The sequence below is a fragment of the Hypomesus transpacificus genome, unplaced genomic scaffold (assembly GCF_021917145.1).
Source record: "Hypomesus transpacificus isolate Combined female unplaced genomic scaffold, fHypTra1 scaffold_142, whole genome shotgun sequence".
Taxonomy (NCBI): Eukaryota; Metazoa; Chordata; class Actinopteri; order Osmeriformes; family Osmeridae; genus Hypomesus; species Hypomesus transpacificus.
This window is the reverse complement of record NW_025813714.1, coordinates 357,305-376,654: the sequence shown is the minus strand read 5'-3', so window position 1 is coordinate 376,654 and position 19,350 is coordinate 357,305. Positions and strand designations below refer to the sequence as shown.

The 19,350-nt window shown below is 41.7% G+C and overlaps 1 protein-coding gene across 3 annotated transcripts in view; it reads left to right on the top strand.

The window, feature by feature from the left end:
• Window positions 1-19,350, top strand: part of wrn (WRN RecQ like helicase) — a 77,252-nt gene that overhangs the window by 39,840 nt on the left and 18,062 nt on the right. For all 3 annotated transcript variants that reach the window (XM_047051211.1, XM_047051212.1, XM_047051213.1), the window contains 15 exons: window positions 5,034-5,142; window positions 5,258-5,326; window positions 5,430-5,512; window positions 5,689-5,795; window positions 6,155-6,342; window positions 7,865-8,039; window positions 8,159-8,340; window positions 8,693-8,791; window positions 8,895-8,987; window positions 9,269-9,428; window positions 11,256-11,426; window positions 11,646-11,737; window positions 17,910-17,976; window positions 18,212-18,285; window positions 18,437-18,500. In XM_047051211.1, the coding sequence (XP_046907167.1) occupies window positions 5,034-5,142; window positions 5,258-5,326; window positions 5,430-5,512; window positions 5,689-5,795; window positions 6,155-6,342; window positions 7,865-8,039; window positions 8,159-8,340; window positions 8,693-8,791; window positions 8,895-8,987; window positions 9,269-9,428; window positions 11,256-11,426; window positions 11,646-11,737; window positions 17,910-17,976; window positions 18,212-18,285; window positions 18,437-18,500 (1,733 nt within the window). The remainder of the gene's footprint in view (window positions 1-5,033; window positions 5,143-5,257; window positions 5,327-5,429; window positions 5,513-5,688; window positions 5,796-6,154; window positions 6,343-7,864; window positions 8,040-8,158; window positions 8,341-8,692; window positions 8,792-8,894; window positions 8,988-9,268; window positions 9,429-11,255; window positions 11,427-11,645; window positions 11,738-17,909; window positions 17,977-18,211; window positions 18,286-18,436; window positions 18,501-19,350) is intronic.

The window sequence follows — 19,350 nt, the reverse complement described above, 5'->3', positions numbered from 1 at the left end:
CACCAAACTTGGGTTCCATCGTTCCCACGAGGAGCAGAGGAGGCCTGTGGTGTTATACCAGAAAAAACACTTTGAACACTCAGTACTTTAGAACGCAAACAGATATTTCAACCAAACTTGGTGTGTTGCATGAGTGCAACAAGTTATTGTGACTTAATTGTTGCGCAAGTGCTATGGAGGCCATGTCCTGCTCTGGACTGCTTGGCCCCTCCATTGCTGCTTGCAGCTATATTTATAATTATAATTTTACTTTATTTTAGTTTTTTATTTTATTTTAATTGAGAAACCACAAAGACTGTGCAAGAGTGCCTGTGTTTTGTTATATGGTTGGAAACTGCAAGTGCAGCTCGGATCTAAGACGGATTCGAGAGACCGCAAATAGAGTGCGGCTTTTCTGGTTTGTTATATGTTTGGAAACTAGATGAGGCAGCTCGGATCCAAGACGGATTCGAGAGACCGCAGATAGAGTGCGACTTGTCTGGGTTGTTAGGTGTGTGGAAACTGCAAGTGGCAGCTCGGATCTAAGACGGATTTGGTAGACCGCAGATAGAGTGTGGCTTGTCTGGGTTGTTATATGTTTGGAAACTGCACGAGGCAGCTCGGATCCAAGACGGATTCGAGAGACCGCAGATAGAATGCGGCTTGTCTGGGTTGTTATGTGTGTGTAAACTGCAAGTGGCAGCTCGGATCCAAGACGGATTCGAGACACAGCAGATAGAGTGCGGCTTGTCTGGGTTGTTATATGTTTGGAAACTGCACGAGGCAGCTCGGATCCAAGACGGATTCGAGAGACCGCAGATAGAGTGCGGCCAGTTTGGTTTGTTATATGTTTTAGATCTATTACTTTTATCACTTGTATTATTGTTTTTGTTGATTTTATGTAAAGCACCTTGAGCTGCAATTCCTGTATGAAATGTACTATATAAATAAAGTCTTGCTTACTTACTTACATTTGCTCAGTTTGGATGAACAAAAGACAACAAAAGCATTTTTACAGTTCCTTCATCCAAGCCTCTGAAGACCCAGTGTCTTAATTGTATTTTCTCTGGAAATCCGCCGACACAACTTCCCAAAGTTTTGTACATCTGCGCCAAATATTTCAGCCATGACTGTTTCCTCAACTTGAGCTAATACAAAGCTGGTCTTGCTGAAATAAAATTCTGGATCAGTACTAACTCTCCTCATAGCTCGTACTCCGGAAAGTGGAATTCAAGTTTGTAAAATAATCCTTGCCTAGTGACAACCTAATATCCAGAAGTGTCTGCCTATCGTACTGAATGAGCGACAATGTAACACGGACAAAACAAATTACGAACACTAACATTATGAACAAACAAAATGCTAGGTACTCGCGGAGCTCTCCTCAGTGCGGCCGTCCTGCAGGCACACCGGAAACTAAAGTCTTCTGGTTAATCCCAGTGTAACTATCTATTATGTCAGTTTTACAACATTTTGCCATTTTGATGGAGGAATCCGCCATTGCTGCTTGCAGCTATATTTATTATTAATATGTCTAAACTTCCGCAAATTGGTGTCTATGGCAGCCCCTAGAACCGTATGGTAAAAAGTTGTGAAATTTGGCACACTCATTCAGTCCCCTCATCATCATCCAGTCAAAGTTGAAGATGTGTTTACACATGTGACTTTTTGGGCCCTATTTTAACGATCTGAAATGCAAGTATCAAACGCGAAACACAAGTAACTTTGTGGGCGGGACTCCAGCTCTGTTGCTATTATACCGGCGGGATAAATGACTCTTGCGCCCGACGCAAAACTAAAATGGGTTGGTCTGAAGTAGCTACATTGCTTATTGTGGTTTGGGCGTAACGTGCAATAAACAGAGCGTCAGAGCGTCATCTCACATTCCCTTTAAGAGCAGGTGCGCTTGTTCCATGGCGGATTGCTATTATAATGGCGGATTTGCCAGGCGCACGTCAGTAGCGGTTCAAAGCCGAGGAAACCAACGTTCTCGTCAGTCCTTAAAAGATAGAGAATGGACATTGTATGGGGATGCCAGAAGAAACCCACCCAAATTAGCTTTGGTTAAACAGGCGTGGGAGGAAATTGACACAATTGTTACAAATCAAGTTCACATACATAGAGATTTCTCATGAAAATTGTTTTAATAATTGACATGAAAGAAATGTAACACAGCCATACAATAAATCAAAACAATGTAACGCATCTTCGCAGGAAGAAGACTCTGGCTTTGCCAGCAGTGCGCACGTCCAAGAATGCACCCTTAAAATAGCATCTGAATAATGCGTCACTGACTTTAGAGTATGTTTTTCCTGGTCTGTCGCAGAATTGTTTTCCGAAACTGCAAAATGGCACCAGGGAATGTTTGCGCCGGAAAACGCTTCCTCTTTTCGCTGAACCGCAAGTTCATTCCATAATTTACCGACGTGCGTCTGTGAAGGGAAAAGTGCGTTGAGTGCAAAATAGGAATGATACATGCGTCGGTGTTCAAAGTAAATTTGTCCTGGGTGCAAGATAGGGCCCTTAAAGCGTATGGACACATTTTTTTCGAGGTATCGTTGGATCCCCTGGATCAATACGAGTTCAATGCATGACGTCATACACAGTTATATAGATTTTCATTTTATTAATTTTTTGCTGCTACAATTTTTGTCAAATCTTTTTCAAAATTGCCAGAGATGATCTCCAGACTGAGCCTCACAAAAGTTATCATATGGATTTTCTAAATCGTTTGTCTCACACCAAAGTTGGTGAGACAACTTTGGTGTGAGCTGAGGTGAGGCATTGCTTCAAAAAGATCAACCCTCGCAAGGCACCTAGCCTAGACAACATATCAGGTAGGGCCCTCAGGGGTTGCGCTGGCCAACTAGCAGGGGTCTTCAGTGACATCTTCAACCTCTCCCTCAGCCTGTCTGTACTCCCCACCTGCTTCAAGAGGACCACCATCACCCCTGTGCCCAAGAACACCAAGGTCACCTGCATGAACGACTATCACCAGATAGCACTGACCTTCTGTCATCATGAAGTGCTTAGAGCGGCTAGTCAAATCATTCATCTGCTCCTCGCTGCCTCCCACCCTGGACCTTATGCAGTTTGCATACCAGTCCAACAGGTCTACAGACAATGCCATCGCCCTGACTATGCACACCGCTCTCTCCCACCTGGACAAAGGGAATACGTATGTAAGGATGCTGTTCATTGACTACAGCTCAGCATTCAACACCATCATCCCCTCCAGACTGGTCTCCAAGCTTGTGTACCTGGGACTAAGCACCTCCCTATGCAAGTGGATCTTCCAGTTCCTGACGGGGAGGCCACAGGTGGTGAGAATCGGTGACCGCACCTCATCCACACTGATCACCAACACAGGCACTCCCCAGGGCTGTGTGCTCAGCCCATTCCTGTTCACTCACGACAGTGAGTCACAACCTCCTTGTTAGGTTTGCTGACGACACAACCATCGTGGGCCTCATCTCTGATAGCGACGAGTCAGCCTACAGAGAGGAGGTTGATAGCTTGACATCATGGTGTCAGGACAATAGCCTCTCTCTCAACGCGAGTAAGACTAAGGAGATGATTGTGGACTATAGGAGGGGGCAGGTCGGAGGAGGATGCACCCCTATACATCAACAGATCTGAAGTGGAGAAGGTTCAGGATCCTTGGGGTGAACATCAGCAATGTGTCTTCTTCTTGAGGAGACTGAAGAAGTTTCGCATGGACTCAGTCATCCTCACTAACTTTTACAGATGCATGATAGAGAACATACTGACTAATTGCATCACAGTGTGGTATGGGAGCCCTACAGGACACCTACCACACACGATGCCTCAAGAAAGCTGGCAGGATTTTAAGAGACCACACATCATTCAGTCTTTTTACCCTATTGCCTTCTGGCAGGCGATACCGAAACATTCGGTCTCGCACATGCAGACTGGACAACAGTTTCTTTCCAAGGGCCATTAGGCTTCTGAATGAACATTTCCCACTCCCAACCAAAACTCTTCTTGTACTTTACTTGTCTTAGGTTAGAATAGGTTTATAAGGTTAGTATAAGTTATTTCAGCTACTGGTTGCACTATTAGCAATATAGCACTATTGTACATCACTTGTCTTAGGTCTTAGGTTAGTATAGGTTTATAAGGTTAGTATAGGTTACGTGTAGTATGTGTATTTAGAGGTTTAGTATACTGTATTGAATATTGTATAATATTGTATATTAGGAGGTTTACTATATGTTTGCTTATCATAGATGTAATCTATGTTCTGTGTACTTATATGGTATGTTATGCCAGGTTGCTTTGTGTTGTCTTGCCCTAAGAATTTCAGTGCCCAGTCTGACCCTGTGTTGTTCTGCGCATCTGACAATAAAAGACTTGAACTTGAACTAAAGAGGTCCACAAAAGGTCATGTCTAGGTAAACTTCAGCACTGCACTTCTGCACTGCAATAAGCAAAAATCAGTTTCAGCCAATAACTATTTATTTGTTTGCCTTAATTAAGTGATCTCTTCGTCTGCCGATATCTTGCTACCAGCCGAATTGATGCGGCCACCATTTTTAATTCATTACTAAAATTTGTTTTTACTACTTGTCCTACAAAGTTTGACCAATCGTCAACATATTTAGCACTGATTATTTTCATACCAAGCCTCGCAAAAGTTATCACGTTTTTTTGATTTTCTAAACCGTTTTTATGGTACAGCCAATCAAATTTGGCAATGAAGCAAGGTTATTTCTCATCAGATCTTTGCTGCATTGTCACCATACTTGGTATATGGAATCGGGACCCCGTTCTAAAGAGTTCTAAAAGTTTGTGCAATTTGACCCCTATGGGGCGCTGCAATAAGCAAAGATTTGGCACAGGTCATCTTCCGACCAACCCTCACAAATGTTATCACAAGGTTTTTAGATTTTCCAAACCGTTTTTTCCGATCTAAATTGGCAACAGTGCCACCAAACAGGAAGTTGTATAATCATATTCATGGCTGCAGAACATGTCATGGTTTTGCAAGAATGTTTCAATGGAGTGCTTCAGTGAGTGATTTTCTTGTGTAGGCTATGGGAAGAGCTTGTGTTTCCAGTTCCCCCCAGTGTACTGTGGAGGTCTGAGCGTCGTCATCTCTCCCCTCATTGCCCTCATGGAGGACCAGGTGCTGCAACTGCAGTAAGTTAAAACCACAGATATGCATTACAGATATGCATTAACAACATGATACACATTAAACTGCAAACAAATGTTTATTTTCACATATATAATTTTATTGTTGTTGTAATTCCAGAATGTCCAATATTCCAGCCTGTTTCCTTGGTTCAGCTCAGACCAAAAATGTCTTGTTGGACGTGAAACAGTTAGTCTTTTCTTAAGAAAACACCCCACAATAGAATCTCATTTCAGTCATATAGCATGACTTGTTTTCTAATGTTTTGAACATCTACATTTCTATTTTTAAGGGGGAAATACAAAGTTGTGTTCATAACCCCAGAATACTGCTCTGGAAGTATTTCTTTACTGGAGCAGCTCAACACAACTATTGGTGAGATAAGAAAAAAATTCTACTTACTATTTTACCAGTCTTTGTAAAGAACACCTTTCCCATTAAATAACATATACAGAGATCACAGTTTTTATCTGTCAACAAAAAAGCACAGTTATACAATTTGGGGTGATAAAATCACTGAATTATTTGCATTTAATGCATATGTGCTCCAGGAATCTCTCTGATAGCGGTGGACGAGGCCCATTGTATCTCAGAGTGGGGCCATGACTTCAGAGGAGCCTATAGAAACCTTGGCAAACTGAAGAGATGTATGCCCAATGTGAGTTTAGTTTTGTCTCGCCATTAAAAATGTCTGGCCACCTTTCATTACACTTACTACTTTTTAATATTTTCAGTTCAAAGCAACTCAAACATTTGAATAATTAGATTTGTACACACCTCCAATTTAAGGACTTACATAATTAACAGACAAATTGGTAGGCATGAATACAATTTGTTGGTATTCTTTTAATATAAAATTCTGTGAAGTTACCTTGACAATAGACACTGTAATGGTTAGCTTTTTTTACTTTACTTTAACAACAACACACTATTCTTTATTATAGTCTCGTATGTTCCACAAAAGAAAGGATTCCAACAGAGAACCGCTAAAATCTTTAGATGATGTTGTCCCATCAGGTCCCTATCATTGCGTTAACAGCCACAGCCAGCCCCTCCATCAGGATGGACATTGTGAGGAGCCTAAACCTGGTGGATCCTGTCATAACTTGCACCTCCTTTGACAGGCCCAACCTCTTTTTGGAGGTCGGCCGCAAGTCTGGAAACATGATGGAAGACATGAAGCGCTTCCTCAGGAAGAAGCCTGGGTGGGTGCACGTAGAGTCAGACTCTCAGGACAGCTTAAACTGTGACAGGCAGGCAGACAGACAGACAGACAGACAGACAGACAGACAGACAGACAGACAGACAGACAGACAGACATACACACACACACACACACACACACACACACACACACACAGAGACACAGATAGACAAGACGAGGTGAGGTGAGAATAGAGACAGAATTCAGAAAGCTTGAAAGACACGATTTGGAAATCCATAATGTGGAAAGAGGATTTACAAGCTTGTAACTTGACAGGTGAACATATTTTACATGCAGTGTTGTCATGCTGTGAACGTTTTGAAACTCAGAACATGGAAACAGACATGAAACATTGTAAATGTAAAAAACAGAGGGACCTTACACCCTTTACCTATCAGATTCATCTAATTTCTGCAACCAACGATTTGGTTGGATCGTTGTATTAATCATGCAGAAATACACCTGCAATTAGTTTCCCTGCAGTTATGGAGTTCTGGCATTTTTGTCATGCTGTGAAAGTTTAGAAACGGAATCCCGAGAGTGAGTTGAAAGATGAGGGAGGGACCTTTCCTTCCTGCCAAGTCTCCCCAAAACAGGGATCCCGACTAACTTTTTTTACTAGGAGCACAGTAGCCCCTGACTGAAAGTTTTAGGAGCGCAAGCAAAAAATTTAGGGGCACACCTTATATTGACCTGCAATGCATTTATTAATGTAACTAGAGAGGGTACAATTCAGTGGCAATTTTAGACCGTTTTAGGAGTGCCTAAGCACCCCAAAATGTAATCTCAGCCCCCCTAAAAATTACATATTTTTTAGATATATTGTTTATTATCATTTGATGCTGGTAGTTCATGAAGAAAGGGACATCCTTAGTTTTTTCATTCAATATTTTGCATAATAATAACGCGCGGGGGGGGGGGGGACCTCCCGGAAATGAGTTTCTGCAACTTGGGATGTCTGGAAACTGCTCACCAAAAGAACAAGGGGGAACCCACTTGTCTGGCAGATTAAGACATGTTCGTAGGAACCTAGCAAAAAATTGCCTAAACTTTCCAAGACTTTTAGCTAGGTTTATATCTACCTAGTGAAAAATAGCCTCAACTTTCCTAGACTTTTATCTACGGTACTAGTGCATTAGGAATGCTGATATCTATGGAAGTTTATTACACTCTTAACTAAACTTCCATAGATATCGCTGTCTTACTAGAATGTTGTATATGCGTCGTTGCTAACGTGTGCTGACATTGTGCACACCCAATGAATTCAAAATGTGTAGGTCGCACATGCGCCAGTGCTTGTAAAAAGTGCTTGCACTGTCTCAAAAACCGGTCGCAAAATGAGACCATTTGGTCGCTGTATGGAGCCCTGCCCCAAAAACATTAGTTCAATTTTCACAACAATCAAACCAAAATCTACTCCCGAAATACATCTTTTACCATATCGATCGATGAATGGATAGATGGACAGATAGGAAAGAAAGAAAATTCATGTGTTTTTCCCTTGTTACTGCTTCCTCCTTCAGGGGGGACTATGAGTTTGAGGGGCCCTCTATAGTGTACTGCCCCTCCAGGAAGGAGGCAGAGCGGGTGAGTATTGCACTGTACAAGCTGGGCATTACCGGTGGACTGTACCATGCTGGGCTGGGCATCAAACAGAGGAGAGAGTCACAACACAGCTTCATGAGAGATGAAATTCAGGTAGGACCACCATTTGCTGACTGTTTGGCTCTAAACAGGAGTAATTATAACTTGAAACATTTTGAGATATAATTGAATAATACTAATAACAAAACAATACAATAACATGCTGATTTCAGTGCATTGTGGCCACTGTGGCATTTGGAATGGGTATCAACAAGCTGGACATTAGGAAGGTTATCCACTATGGGGCCCCAAAGGAGATGGAGTCATACTACCAGGAGATCGGCAGGGCAGGAAGAGATGGGCTACCCAGTGCCTGCCACGTCCTCTGGACACCTGGAGACATGACCATAAATAGGTAACTGTGTGTGTGTACAAAGGTTGCATGCTCTAAGAATGTGTCCTTTACCTCTTCACTGATCGGATATAACAGGATTGGTGACAGCCCTGTCTTAAAGTACACATTCTTTAAACTGAACTAAGGTCTTGCTTGATTTTGATAATGATGCAGTAAGAAATATTAACCGTTTTCATATTGAAATAGCTCTCAGGTGTGACAGCGTCGTCCTCTGCCTGCCCCCCTTTGTTTCTTTGTTACAGGATTGGCGGTAGCAGTAAGAAGGTTGTTACACTTAGTGACAGTCATGACTCGTTTGTTTGGCTTTGTCGTAGAGTCAAAAAATTAATTACATTTAAAAAAAATCTTGTAGGTTTTTCCTCAACCAGGGGACTAACACATTTCGTCCCTACAAGTTGAAAATGATGGTCAAGATGGAGCAGTATCTCAAATCATACAAATGCAGAAGAAAGTATGTTTCCTATCTTTATTGATTCTTCAAACAGAAAAAATGTCAAGGGGGATTTTCTGTAAATCAATACTAATTGTAATCTGTACAATGTATTCCTCTTCAGATTGATCCTCTCTCATTTTGAAGACAAGCAGCTGAGAAAAGTCACTTCTGGCATCAAGGGAACTTACCAGTGTTGTGACAACTGCAAATCTGGGTGTGCTTTCTCTAGAACTTTTATCAGTGTTATGTACATAATTAGCAATTCTTTCTTGTAATGTGTTTTATCAAACATCTGGTCTTACGATTGCTGTAGAACCTAAAATGGCATCACACACAGGTGTTGTTGTTGATGTGGACAAAAGTTTGATAACCATCCCACTGTCCTATTTAGTATGAACTTTCCCCTATTTTTATTCAAGCTCATTGAGGTTTTTGAGTTATGTTCCCCTCAAAAGTATGGAAGCAGTCCCATATTTCTTTCCTTTGTGTGACCAGGTTGGTGAACATCATAGACGAAAGTGTTTGTGATGGCGGCCTTGGGGGAGGAAGCAGGCATCAGGACTTTGGCCCCCTGGTGTTCCAGCTGCTAAGTGCAGTGGCTGCTATGGGGGAGAGGTATGGCACCACCACCCCCATCCTCTTCCTGCGTGGCTCGGTTAGTATCACCTCACATCCAGTCTGACATTCACTGACCCCACTCGTAGGATAGACAGGAGCAGCCAAATTTTTCTAAGCTTCTTTAACAGGAATATGTAGGATACATCTCTTTAGCCCAGTGGAAGCAAAATAACATATCCTGTCTTATGAAAGGGTAGCTTTACTTAAAGGGGTGATTGACTGGGTTTTTGGGGTATTTCACACTGTTCCTTAAGGTCTCCGAATAGGGTATGTAACATTGGTTTGGCTGAAAATGACCCGGGTGCTGTTCTAATGCCCCTGATGCTTCCAGTGAATTTGTCCTGGGAAAAACTGCTAGGTTTTCTCCTTTTATGGTATGCTCATGAATATATAAGAGTTCAAGAGTTCAAGTCTTTTATTTGTCAGGTACACAGAACAACACAAGGTTAGACTGGGCACTGAAATTCTTAAGACAAGACAACGCAAGCACCTGGCATAAAATAACATATAAGTACACGGAACACAATTTACATCAATGCTGAGCTTAAATAAGTGAAACTTCCTAAATATACAGAGAGCAATAAATATCGACTATACTAACCCTAACACCAAAACTTCCTAAATTACAGATAACAATAGATAGTACACTACTAACCCTAAAAAAAAATATATAAGCTGCGCACTGATTGGTTGGTCTACAAGGAGTGAAGCTGCGGAACAAAGACGCAACACGGCCAAACAGCACTCACTGAAACATCGAAGGTGGAGACTTGAATACAAAATTTACAAATAAATCTATTGTCTACACAACACTGTTTTCAACAGATTGACTACATATAATTTGAAATGATTACGTTAGTTGTTTCCACTTCTGTTGTCGAAGCAAACAGGATCGACTTAGGTGGGTAACGTTAGCACTGCAGCTTAGCAAACAAACTATCGTGATTCAACTCAGCTTCAGTTAGCTCTAGCTATCTTGCTAAAAAATAGATCTGGACAAACATGCATCTTGAATTGTAGATTTACATGACAACACGGGTTATTTATTTGAGTGAAACACAGTCAGGAACATGAAATTAGCCCCATTGCCAGTAAACTAAATCATCACACATTCTACCAATGCGAGATACAGGCAGGATAACTGTTAGCAACAACATCATACTACAGCTTGCGGCTGTGATGAACATAAGGTCGGAACAGCACCTCTTTTCAGCAACAGCTTTATAGCAAATCCTACTTAACATTGTCACAGGTTTTCAAAACTGTCCTCGGTGAAATGGTTCGAGCAAATGTGTAATTGAGGGTCGAACTGCACAGGGATCTTCTCATAGACAAACATCACAGCCCGTCGAGTGCTTGGTTCCTTGGGAAGACTCTGAAAAGTCTTCCCAAGCTGGAACACTGCATTTATGACTGTAGTCCATTTTCAATATCCTTGAAAAACGTTCTTCTTTGTAATTCCGTGGAAGTACACAGAGCAACGTGCAGCAAATTTTGGGGTGTGACAAAGGTACAGACCAAGCCAAAAAAGGTGGAGCCCCCATTGTGATGTCACAACGGGGGATTTTTCAAAACATACCATTTTACAGATACATTTTTTAATTGTGATATTTGCATAGGAAAGAGGTGTCAATGGACTTTGGGGTTCATTGTATGTCCATTTTACCCACTGAACTGTCGTTATGCAACTGTGACAAGGTAAATTTGGTTCATCAATCAATGACCCCTTTAAGCTTTTTCATACCTTGACGCCTACACACAACACACACACACACTCATTTTAAATTTAGATACACATACCGGGTGACATTATAAAGCCAACATGTCAGCACACATTAACTAACTAACTGACTTTTTCTCTCAGAACTCTCAAAGGGTTCCTAAAAACTACCGGTGCCACCCTTTGTTCGGAGGGGGAAAGGGCATACCAGAGGCCTGCTGGAAGGCCTTGGCCAAGGAGCTGCTCATAGAGGACCTCCTGCAAGAGTACACTGGCAGTAACAAGTTCTGCACCCTTTGTCGAATAACCTTTAAGGTAGAGAATTACTAACTTACTACTTTGCTTTTGTATGTTCTAAGCAAAACTGTAGTTAACTGATATTAATTTTTGCTTCAGAACAGGGAATTTCAAGAAGTGCAAGATTAATTAATGCTTAGAATTTGGCACTATGTACACAAAATCTATACAATAAGGAAGCCAGCATTTGCATAAACTATTAACGATAACTGTCTGCATTATGTTTTTTATGCTTAGGGTAAGATGTGGTTCAACCAAGCCCAGGATGAGACAAAGAGAAGCCTACTGCTACAGCCTAACAGGGAGCTCAGTACCTGGTCTGTCCAAAGGTAGACTATCCACATGTGCAATATGCTTTCAGTCCGTTTCTTTCACTGTTGAAGGGATCATGGGGGCCACTTTGTTGGCAACTGCTGCACAAGGCATTGCTATATGCTAGTACACAGGAACATTCTAGGATTTGATAACTGTTCACACCAGCTGTTTCAATGCTTTGATAAGGTAATGGAAGGTAATGTTCAAATTAAATACCATGCACAGGAAGCATATTAGTTTTTAAAGGTCCCATGACATGAACATTTCACTTTAGGAGGTTATTTAACATTAATATGAGTTAAACAAGCCTGCCTTTGGTCCCCCAGTGGCTAGAAATGTTGATAAGTGTAAACTATGCCCTTCGTATTCTCTGCTTTTGAGAAAATGAAAGCTCAAATGCTCGGTTTTGAAAATCCTGTCTTTTGGTCGTCATAAGGAGGAAGGTTACCTCCCCTTTCTCTGCTTTGCCCGCCCAGAGAATCTGTCCTGCCCATGAGAAACTGAGATACGACCGTGCAAGTGCAATATCGTTTTTTCCTCGAGAGACATCATGGCTTGAAAACGAACGAAGCAAAACATTTGCTCAGTGTTTGGGTGTACAAATGAAAACAAAAGTATTGATCCTTCATCCAAGCCTCTGAAGAACCAGTGTCTAATGAGATTTTCTCTGGAAATGCGCCGACACAACTTCCCAAAGTTTTGTTTGCGCCAAACATTTCAGCCATTTCCTCAACTTGGGCCAATACAAAGCTGGCCTTGCTGACCGTCCATAGAGTTAATATAACTAGAGTAAGCTACTTTTGTCTTCCAAGATGGAGTCCCCATTCATTTCTATGAAAAGTGCTCAGTGGCGCAGTGAGGCAAGCGAGAGCGTGAGACTGGGCACGGCCATATTTCCACTTCCGTGTCTTCCGGTCTAGCTTTAAACAGTGGCTCTTTTTTTCCCTAGCTCCGAGACCTCGTGCACGCTTGCAACTAGCTGTACACGTCATACTTTGCGACAACCAGTCGCGAGCATAGATTTATATGATTACGAGCGTGTGAGCTAAGGCATTGCAGTTGCAGAATCTATGGGCAGAATGGAGTACAAGTCCGATAAGAATCAGACACACGATGCAAACTTAATGGAAATGTACTCTGTCACTGTATAGTATTCCTTTCACTTGTTTCTTAGAAATAGGCTTTAGGGCTAAATATAGGGCTATTCTAATATAACATACAAACATAGAAATACATGTCAAAAAGTAGCACAAACAAAAGTAGACAGAAATGAACATGTAAAATATAACATACAAACATAGAAATACACCTAAAAATGGAGCAATGTCATAGCCAAAATAAGTGATAGACAACCCTCACACTACTGGTGGTGAAAAAGTACTAACTTTGTCAGAGTCCGACGAACATGTGTCCTCTTTATTTTTTCAGTTTCCCTTCGTGCCAAATGGTGCATTCTGATCTTGCAGTACCAGGACGATGCCATTTTCACCAAAAGATGAACATGATTGTCCTCCACAGAGGTTTCAAACATGTGGTTGTGCAGCGGAGGGAAGAGGTTCTTGTCAGCACTGTCACTTAGGACTTGGGTGACAATGGCTAAAGTCACTCCAGTGCCTTGTGGGGGCTTGCCTCCTGTTGTTTTCAAAACTCTTTGAAAGCAACGCTCAGTAGCCTTGCACACTTCCACAATGCCATGTGATGGCTTCTGCAGTCTTCCTCGGTCTTTCATGGCAACAAAAGGGTGTGGGGTAGCAGTAGAACTTAAAGCTTCAGTACAAGGTAAGCAGGTGTGTCTTTCTTTGATTTTCTTCACCACAAATCCAGCAATGTAACTGATTGCGGCGGTCTTATATTCAGACACATCTTCCACATTTGGGCAGCTGGAATAATTATGATCAGACATCTCTGGCTCTACTGGCGTCAAGTCAAACCTGCGGGAGATGTTAACAGTTGCAGGTGTAGCCTCCAAGACGTTGGTGTCATCTCTGATCAGACAGTTGCCTGTGCCTTGTTTCACCTGATGCCTCACCAGAAGCCGTTTGTATGCTGCTTTAAACTGTCCGGCAGTTGGATTGTTATTGAATCCTCCACGGGCTCTAACGGCTGAAAAGAACAGTTCCAGGTGATCTTGACTTAATTTATAGGTGAGGAGGTACCTGCACGGTGCATTTGGTAAATCTACAAGTTCTTGAAATACATTTCAAATGCTCCTGCATTCCAATTACACAGGTGTGTCTTAATCCTCCTCCATCCTTCAGCTCAAGAAGGCAGTTTTCAGCACTTTGCAGGTCTTTTCTGCTGTCTTTATTTGAAATGAGCATTGGTGCTTTGGTTCCCTTGCCAAGAGGATTTCTGCTATTTAGGACATCAAAAGCAGCATCAATTGTTTTTAGTCCACCGTCTCCTCACATCCTCTGAACTGAGGCAAGTGCAGTTCTTTGTTGTAGTATTCCAAAGCATCTGCAACACTCTGACTGAAAACCTGAGCGGCAAGTTTCACCTTCATCTTCTGTTTCCTCCACTGAATGTGAGCCAATTTCAGCTTGTTTCCCAGCCGCAGTCCCTCCTTTTCTTGAAGAATATTGAGCTCTTCAATGTTCTGCCATCGTATCTTTCCTCCTCTTGTCTGAAAGACTCCTCCATCAGCTAAAGCGTTCCTCAGTAATTTCAACATGTGACAGACATCCAAAACTACATGCACTACCTGTGATGGATCTGCAGGATGAGGGAAGGATGGTCTCATGTTATCAATACGCAAGCTGGCACCCAGAGCTCGCAGCATGGCAAAGTGACAAGATGGTCCATCGCATGTCAGTGAGATAACTCGAACGTCAATGGCATGGAGCCAATGCAGGCACTCACTGATTGTGTTGGCTCTTTCTTCTCCAGTCATGGCACTGATGAGAAAATATGCCACAGGTATTTTCCAACCCTCATTGACGCAAACTACCATGAGGACCATGGCATCTTTGGCTTCCGGTAAATTGTCACCCATGAGACCTGAGCCAAGATCCACATAGCCATGAAATTTACCTTCTGCATATTCCACATGCTTCTGTATGGCCATCTCATCTACCATGAGAGCACAAACTGTTTCTTTGCCATCTTTTTGGGGGATTGTAGATGTAAAACCAGGATTTGCAGAGATACTGCTGTACCACTTTCTGAGGGTCTCTGGATGAGGCAGAGCTAGATCAGAGCTTTCACGGACAAACTCATACGCTTTTGGTGAATAAAAGTGGAGTGTCATCGAAAAAGACCTCAATTCCTCAGAGATTTTTTTTGTTTTACTGTGTTGGACTCTGGTAAGGATTTCCAGTGGCACTCCACTGAAGGAAGCCTCCAGCCATTCAGCACAACTAGTGGAAATCAGCAATTGCTCTTTGAGGTTGTCTATAATGACAGACATATCAGACACCTTTTTTGCAAACCTCCTGGAGCTTCTTCATTTTCAGCTTCTTCTTGGTGGTGTTCAGTCCATCATGTGCCGAGCACAACTTTCGCTTAAGTGCTCTTGGAGATTCCTTCACAGTGTAGGAGTGCTCTACAGATGTTTCACTGATGTCTTCTTCATGTGAAACCACACTTTCAAAATTATTGTGATCGAGCAAAACGACCCTGCTGTTGTCATCGATCATAGCAACATTTGGACAGTCCTGTGATTCTGAAATTTGTGGACTGTGAACGTCCACTGTCACGCTAATATCACTGTGATGGACATCTGTGACCAAAGTTGTTTGGTCATCATCAGTCATAATCACAGTGGTATCATCAGAACAGGTGACTTGGTCATCAACATCATGTGCTTCCTCTACCTCAACACTAATACCACAGATGTAATCATGATCAATAGGAACCAAACTTTGTGCGTCAGATTGATCTGTCGTGGCACTCACCTTGCTACCTACCTTACTGTGCTCCTTCCTGGTGGTTGGTTTCCTCTGCAGATGAGCAGGGAAGGAGAATATGGTGGGCATAGCAGTTGGAGTGAGGAAGCGTCCTCCTTGGTGGACATAGAAGCAACTCGCTTCAAAGTGATGTGCACACAGACGTGAAGCTAAATTTGGTTTCCAATCCATCCGCCTCATGTTGACTATCCACTGATTCAGCCTAACCTCATCATTCAATGGGAATCTGTGAAGACAGAATGTTATGAAATTGAATATATACAGTTCTATTGAATCACCCAGACATGTTCAGCCCAAATCTTATTAGAAACAATTACAAAGTATGTATAAAATGGCTTACATTGCAGACTTTACTGCTTAAAAGTTTACCTGAAGAAGATCAATGCAACCATGTGAATCTCTAAAACTGAGTAGTTTGTAGGTCGCATGTACAATTGACCACAATTAACATAAACACACAATCCAGCATGTAAAAAGACATACCAAGGCGTACCATTAGCTAGCACATTTTCAATAACAAGATCAATTAGAGATGCACGTGGACTATAACATGACAACTAGTCGATACATAGCCTACAGCAGGATTTAAAAATAAATGTGTTTGGAAATCGTTTTCTATGTATTTGTTTGTTAGATTAATTAGAATACAATATTTGCTAATCTGTTCTAAACCAAGCAGACCTAAAAAGAATCCCGCCTAATTAGCAATACAGGTGCACCTGGCTTACAATATAAAATGTATAAACACACTATATTGAATAATAATGTTAAAACCGACTTACCTAAACAGTGAAACGTTCTTCGACCCTTTAGGGCCATAAGTTTGGAAACAGTTAACAGCGGCACAAATCACCATGTTTTTCGTTAGTACAGAATACCTGCTACTAGCGAATGAATTGATGAGTGAGTGTAGTTGCGGAGTCAGAATGATGAATGAATGCATCATCATCTGGTTAAATAACAGCAGACGACGTCATCGTTTTTTCTTTTGCAAAGTGCGTGTTATTTATATAAATAAAGACACACAGTACATATATTATTATTATTAGTGCTGTCAAACAATTAAAATATTTAATCGCGATTAATCAATTAATTACACATTTTTATCTATTCTAAATGTCCCTTGATTTCTTTTTGTCCCATTCTTTTTTCAAATTTTAAAGCTCTTATCAACATGGAAAAGTGGTTCGGATTGCTTCGTGCAAATATTTTTTTTATTGAAAACAACATTGCAATCGCCTGGCTTTGACGAGGGGAATGAATTCTAAGAAAAAGCTAGTAGTATGAGCCAGGTTCGAGAATCCAACAAATATTATTGGGGGAGATAGTTTTGTAAATGTTGACTGGAGTTAATAGAATAAAAACGACCGGAAGAGTCGGAAACCTAACCGTAATGCAATACCACCGACATCCACCGGGGCCGTTGCTTCAAGCCAAGGGGCGAAGGGTGGGGGCTTGTGACCTTCTGAAATTTAATTCTGGATCAGTACCAACTGTCATTGGTCCAGCTACAAACCTTGGATAAGTGAGTCATCTAATGCTATATCATTTTGTTGCTTTACCTACCCTTGGTTTTGCTACCCTTAGAATGTGGCTATAACATTAGCTCTGCAGCTAACAGCTCAGTTGCTGTTGCTAATATGTGTGTGAATACACACACTGTAACGCTAGTGTTATACACTTCTTTGTTATTTGGATAACCGTTCTGCTGTTGGTGTTATGGCGCGAGCGATATCCGCCTTTCCCCTCATTGAAATGACTATGAGTGTGCACCTCTGCAAACCAGGGTGATCAGATGAGAATGGGCAAATTCAAGGCATCTTACAGCAACGGGGCTACGAGCCATTGCGATACATACACTGTAAACATTAGCGCATTGGTGCCACCTCTCCTCCTCATTAGCATTTAAAGCAACACAGACACAGCGACACAGAAACGGCACATCCTGAGGAAAGCTCATTGAGGGACTGCTCGTAGTGGCTGTAATTCTGCTGCAAGGCTGAATTTCAGGAAAGAGACTTAAAATCGAGTATTAGGGGGCCACTAAGGCCTAAATAAAAGCATCCAAAAACAGCATGTCATGGGACCTTTAAGATTTCCATTAAGCACTGTCATTGGACATGCTGTACCTTTAATCTCAATGAATTACAGTTTTAGAATAGCATAAATAACTGCCGTTATTCAAGACTTGGCTTTGGATTTGATGGCAATTGGGGCGAGGCAGAGGAGACCAGGTAAACACTTTGTCATGGAAGTGTTTTTTTTCACGTGGTTTCAGACGTAAGCCCAGCCTTGCTCCTACCTCAAATATTGCAGCTGGCAGACAGTCTTCAACTGTGGCTCAGGTGAGAGAAAATGGCTGTTCTACTCTTCTATCAGAAATATCCATGCCGTATACACAAGCAAATACACACCTTTATCCACAACCAACTAAAGTAACTTGTTTTATGTCTCAAAGAACAAGATACTTAGAATGCAAACCCAGTCAATCAGGATAGTTGCTTTGGGAACTTTACCAAGGTTGTGTCCAACACAATTGTTCTAATTCTGCACATTATTGTTTATTTTTTTAAATTCCAGAATCGTTTGACTGCCTCCCATTCAGGAAACATTGGCAGCAAAGTTTACGAAAAGCACAACAGTTCAAGTGGCAGGTATGGCACGGTTTGTTTTCACACAGCATAACACTCTAAAGACTAAAAACTAACCAATTCTGTGTTTTCTGAAACCCATGAAATAATCAACATTTAAGCGATCAATTTGGATTTGTTTCCATGTGAAATGCATGTATCTTGTCTGCTCCAGGTTCCAGTCACTGGTGCCCAAACTTCCACCAGACCCAGTTTATCCTAGAGAGCTACAACTACAGGTATAGACAGTCTTACTCCTGTGAAAACATTGTCATAATTCCCCCCCCCCCCCCCAAGGCCCCTTGCAATTGCGTATTTAATTGCACACTTTATTGGAGACAAATAGACACAGACAATGTTAAGATATATACAGGGTATCCGCGGGGTCTTAAAAATGATTAAAAGTTGATAAATCCATTTAGGGAAAATTAAGGCCCTTAAAAGGTATTAAAAAGTCTTAATCCCGATTTTATGAGATATTAAATTTTGTTCACGATTTGTCCAAAGAGTTTGACTCCAAAAGGTATGCATAAATATTTATTTTCCTCCCATGACTATTATAAACAACGACGTGCTCGGTCAGCGAGTCACGTATTAACTTCACGTATTAACTTCACCAGTCAGTTCTAACTTCCTTAAGTACATGCTCTTATGGTTTTTCCCTTTGGCACTAATTTTTTGGTTGTTCACAATGTGTGCTTCTTGTTTTGGCTACCCGCAATGCTTTGGGGCTATCTTGTTGTTATTATCAGTGACCTATGCACTTTGTAAAGCTCTCTCTTGGAAGTCGCTTTGGATAAAAGCGTCTGCTAAATGAATAAATGTAAAATGTAAATGTATTTTGCGAAATGCACAGTTAGGTGATGTGTCGCCCTCCACATGTCGCGAAACAGACTCCGAAATGGGGAAAGGTACATTTGCAGACTCCTGGTTGGAGAAGGATGAGTTTATACAATGGCTGAAGCCTGTCCGTGAAAACAGGTTGTACATATTGTAAAAAGAACATTAGCGTAGCTTTGATGGGCATCAACGCTGTCAAGGCCGCCGTTGGCCGCAGAGAGCAGTCGCAGCTGTCCATTGCCTGTTTCT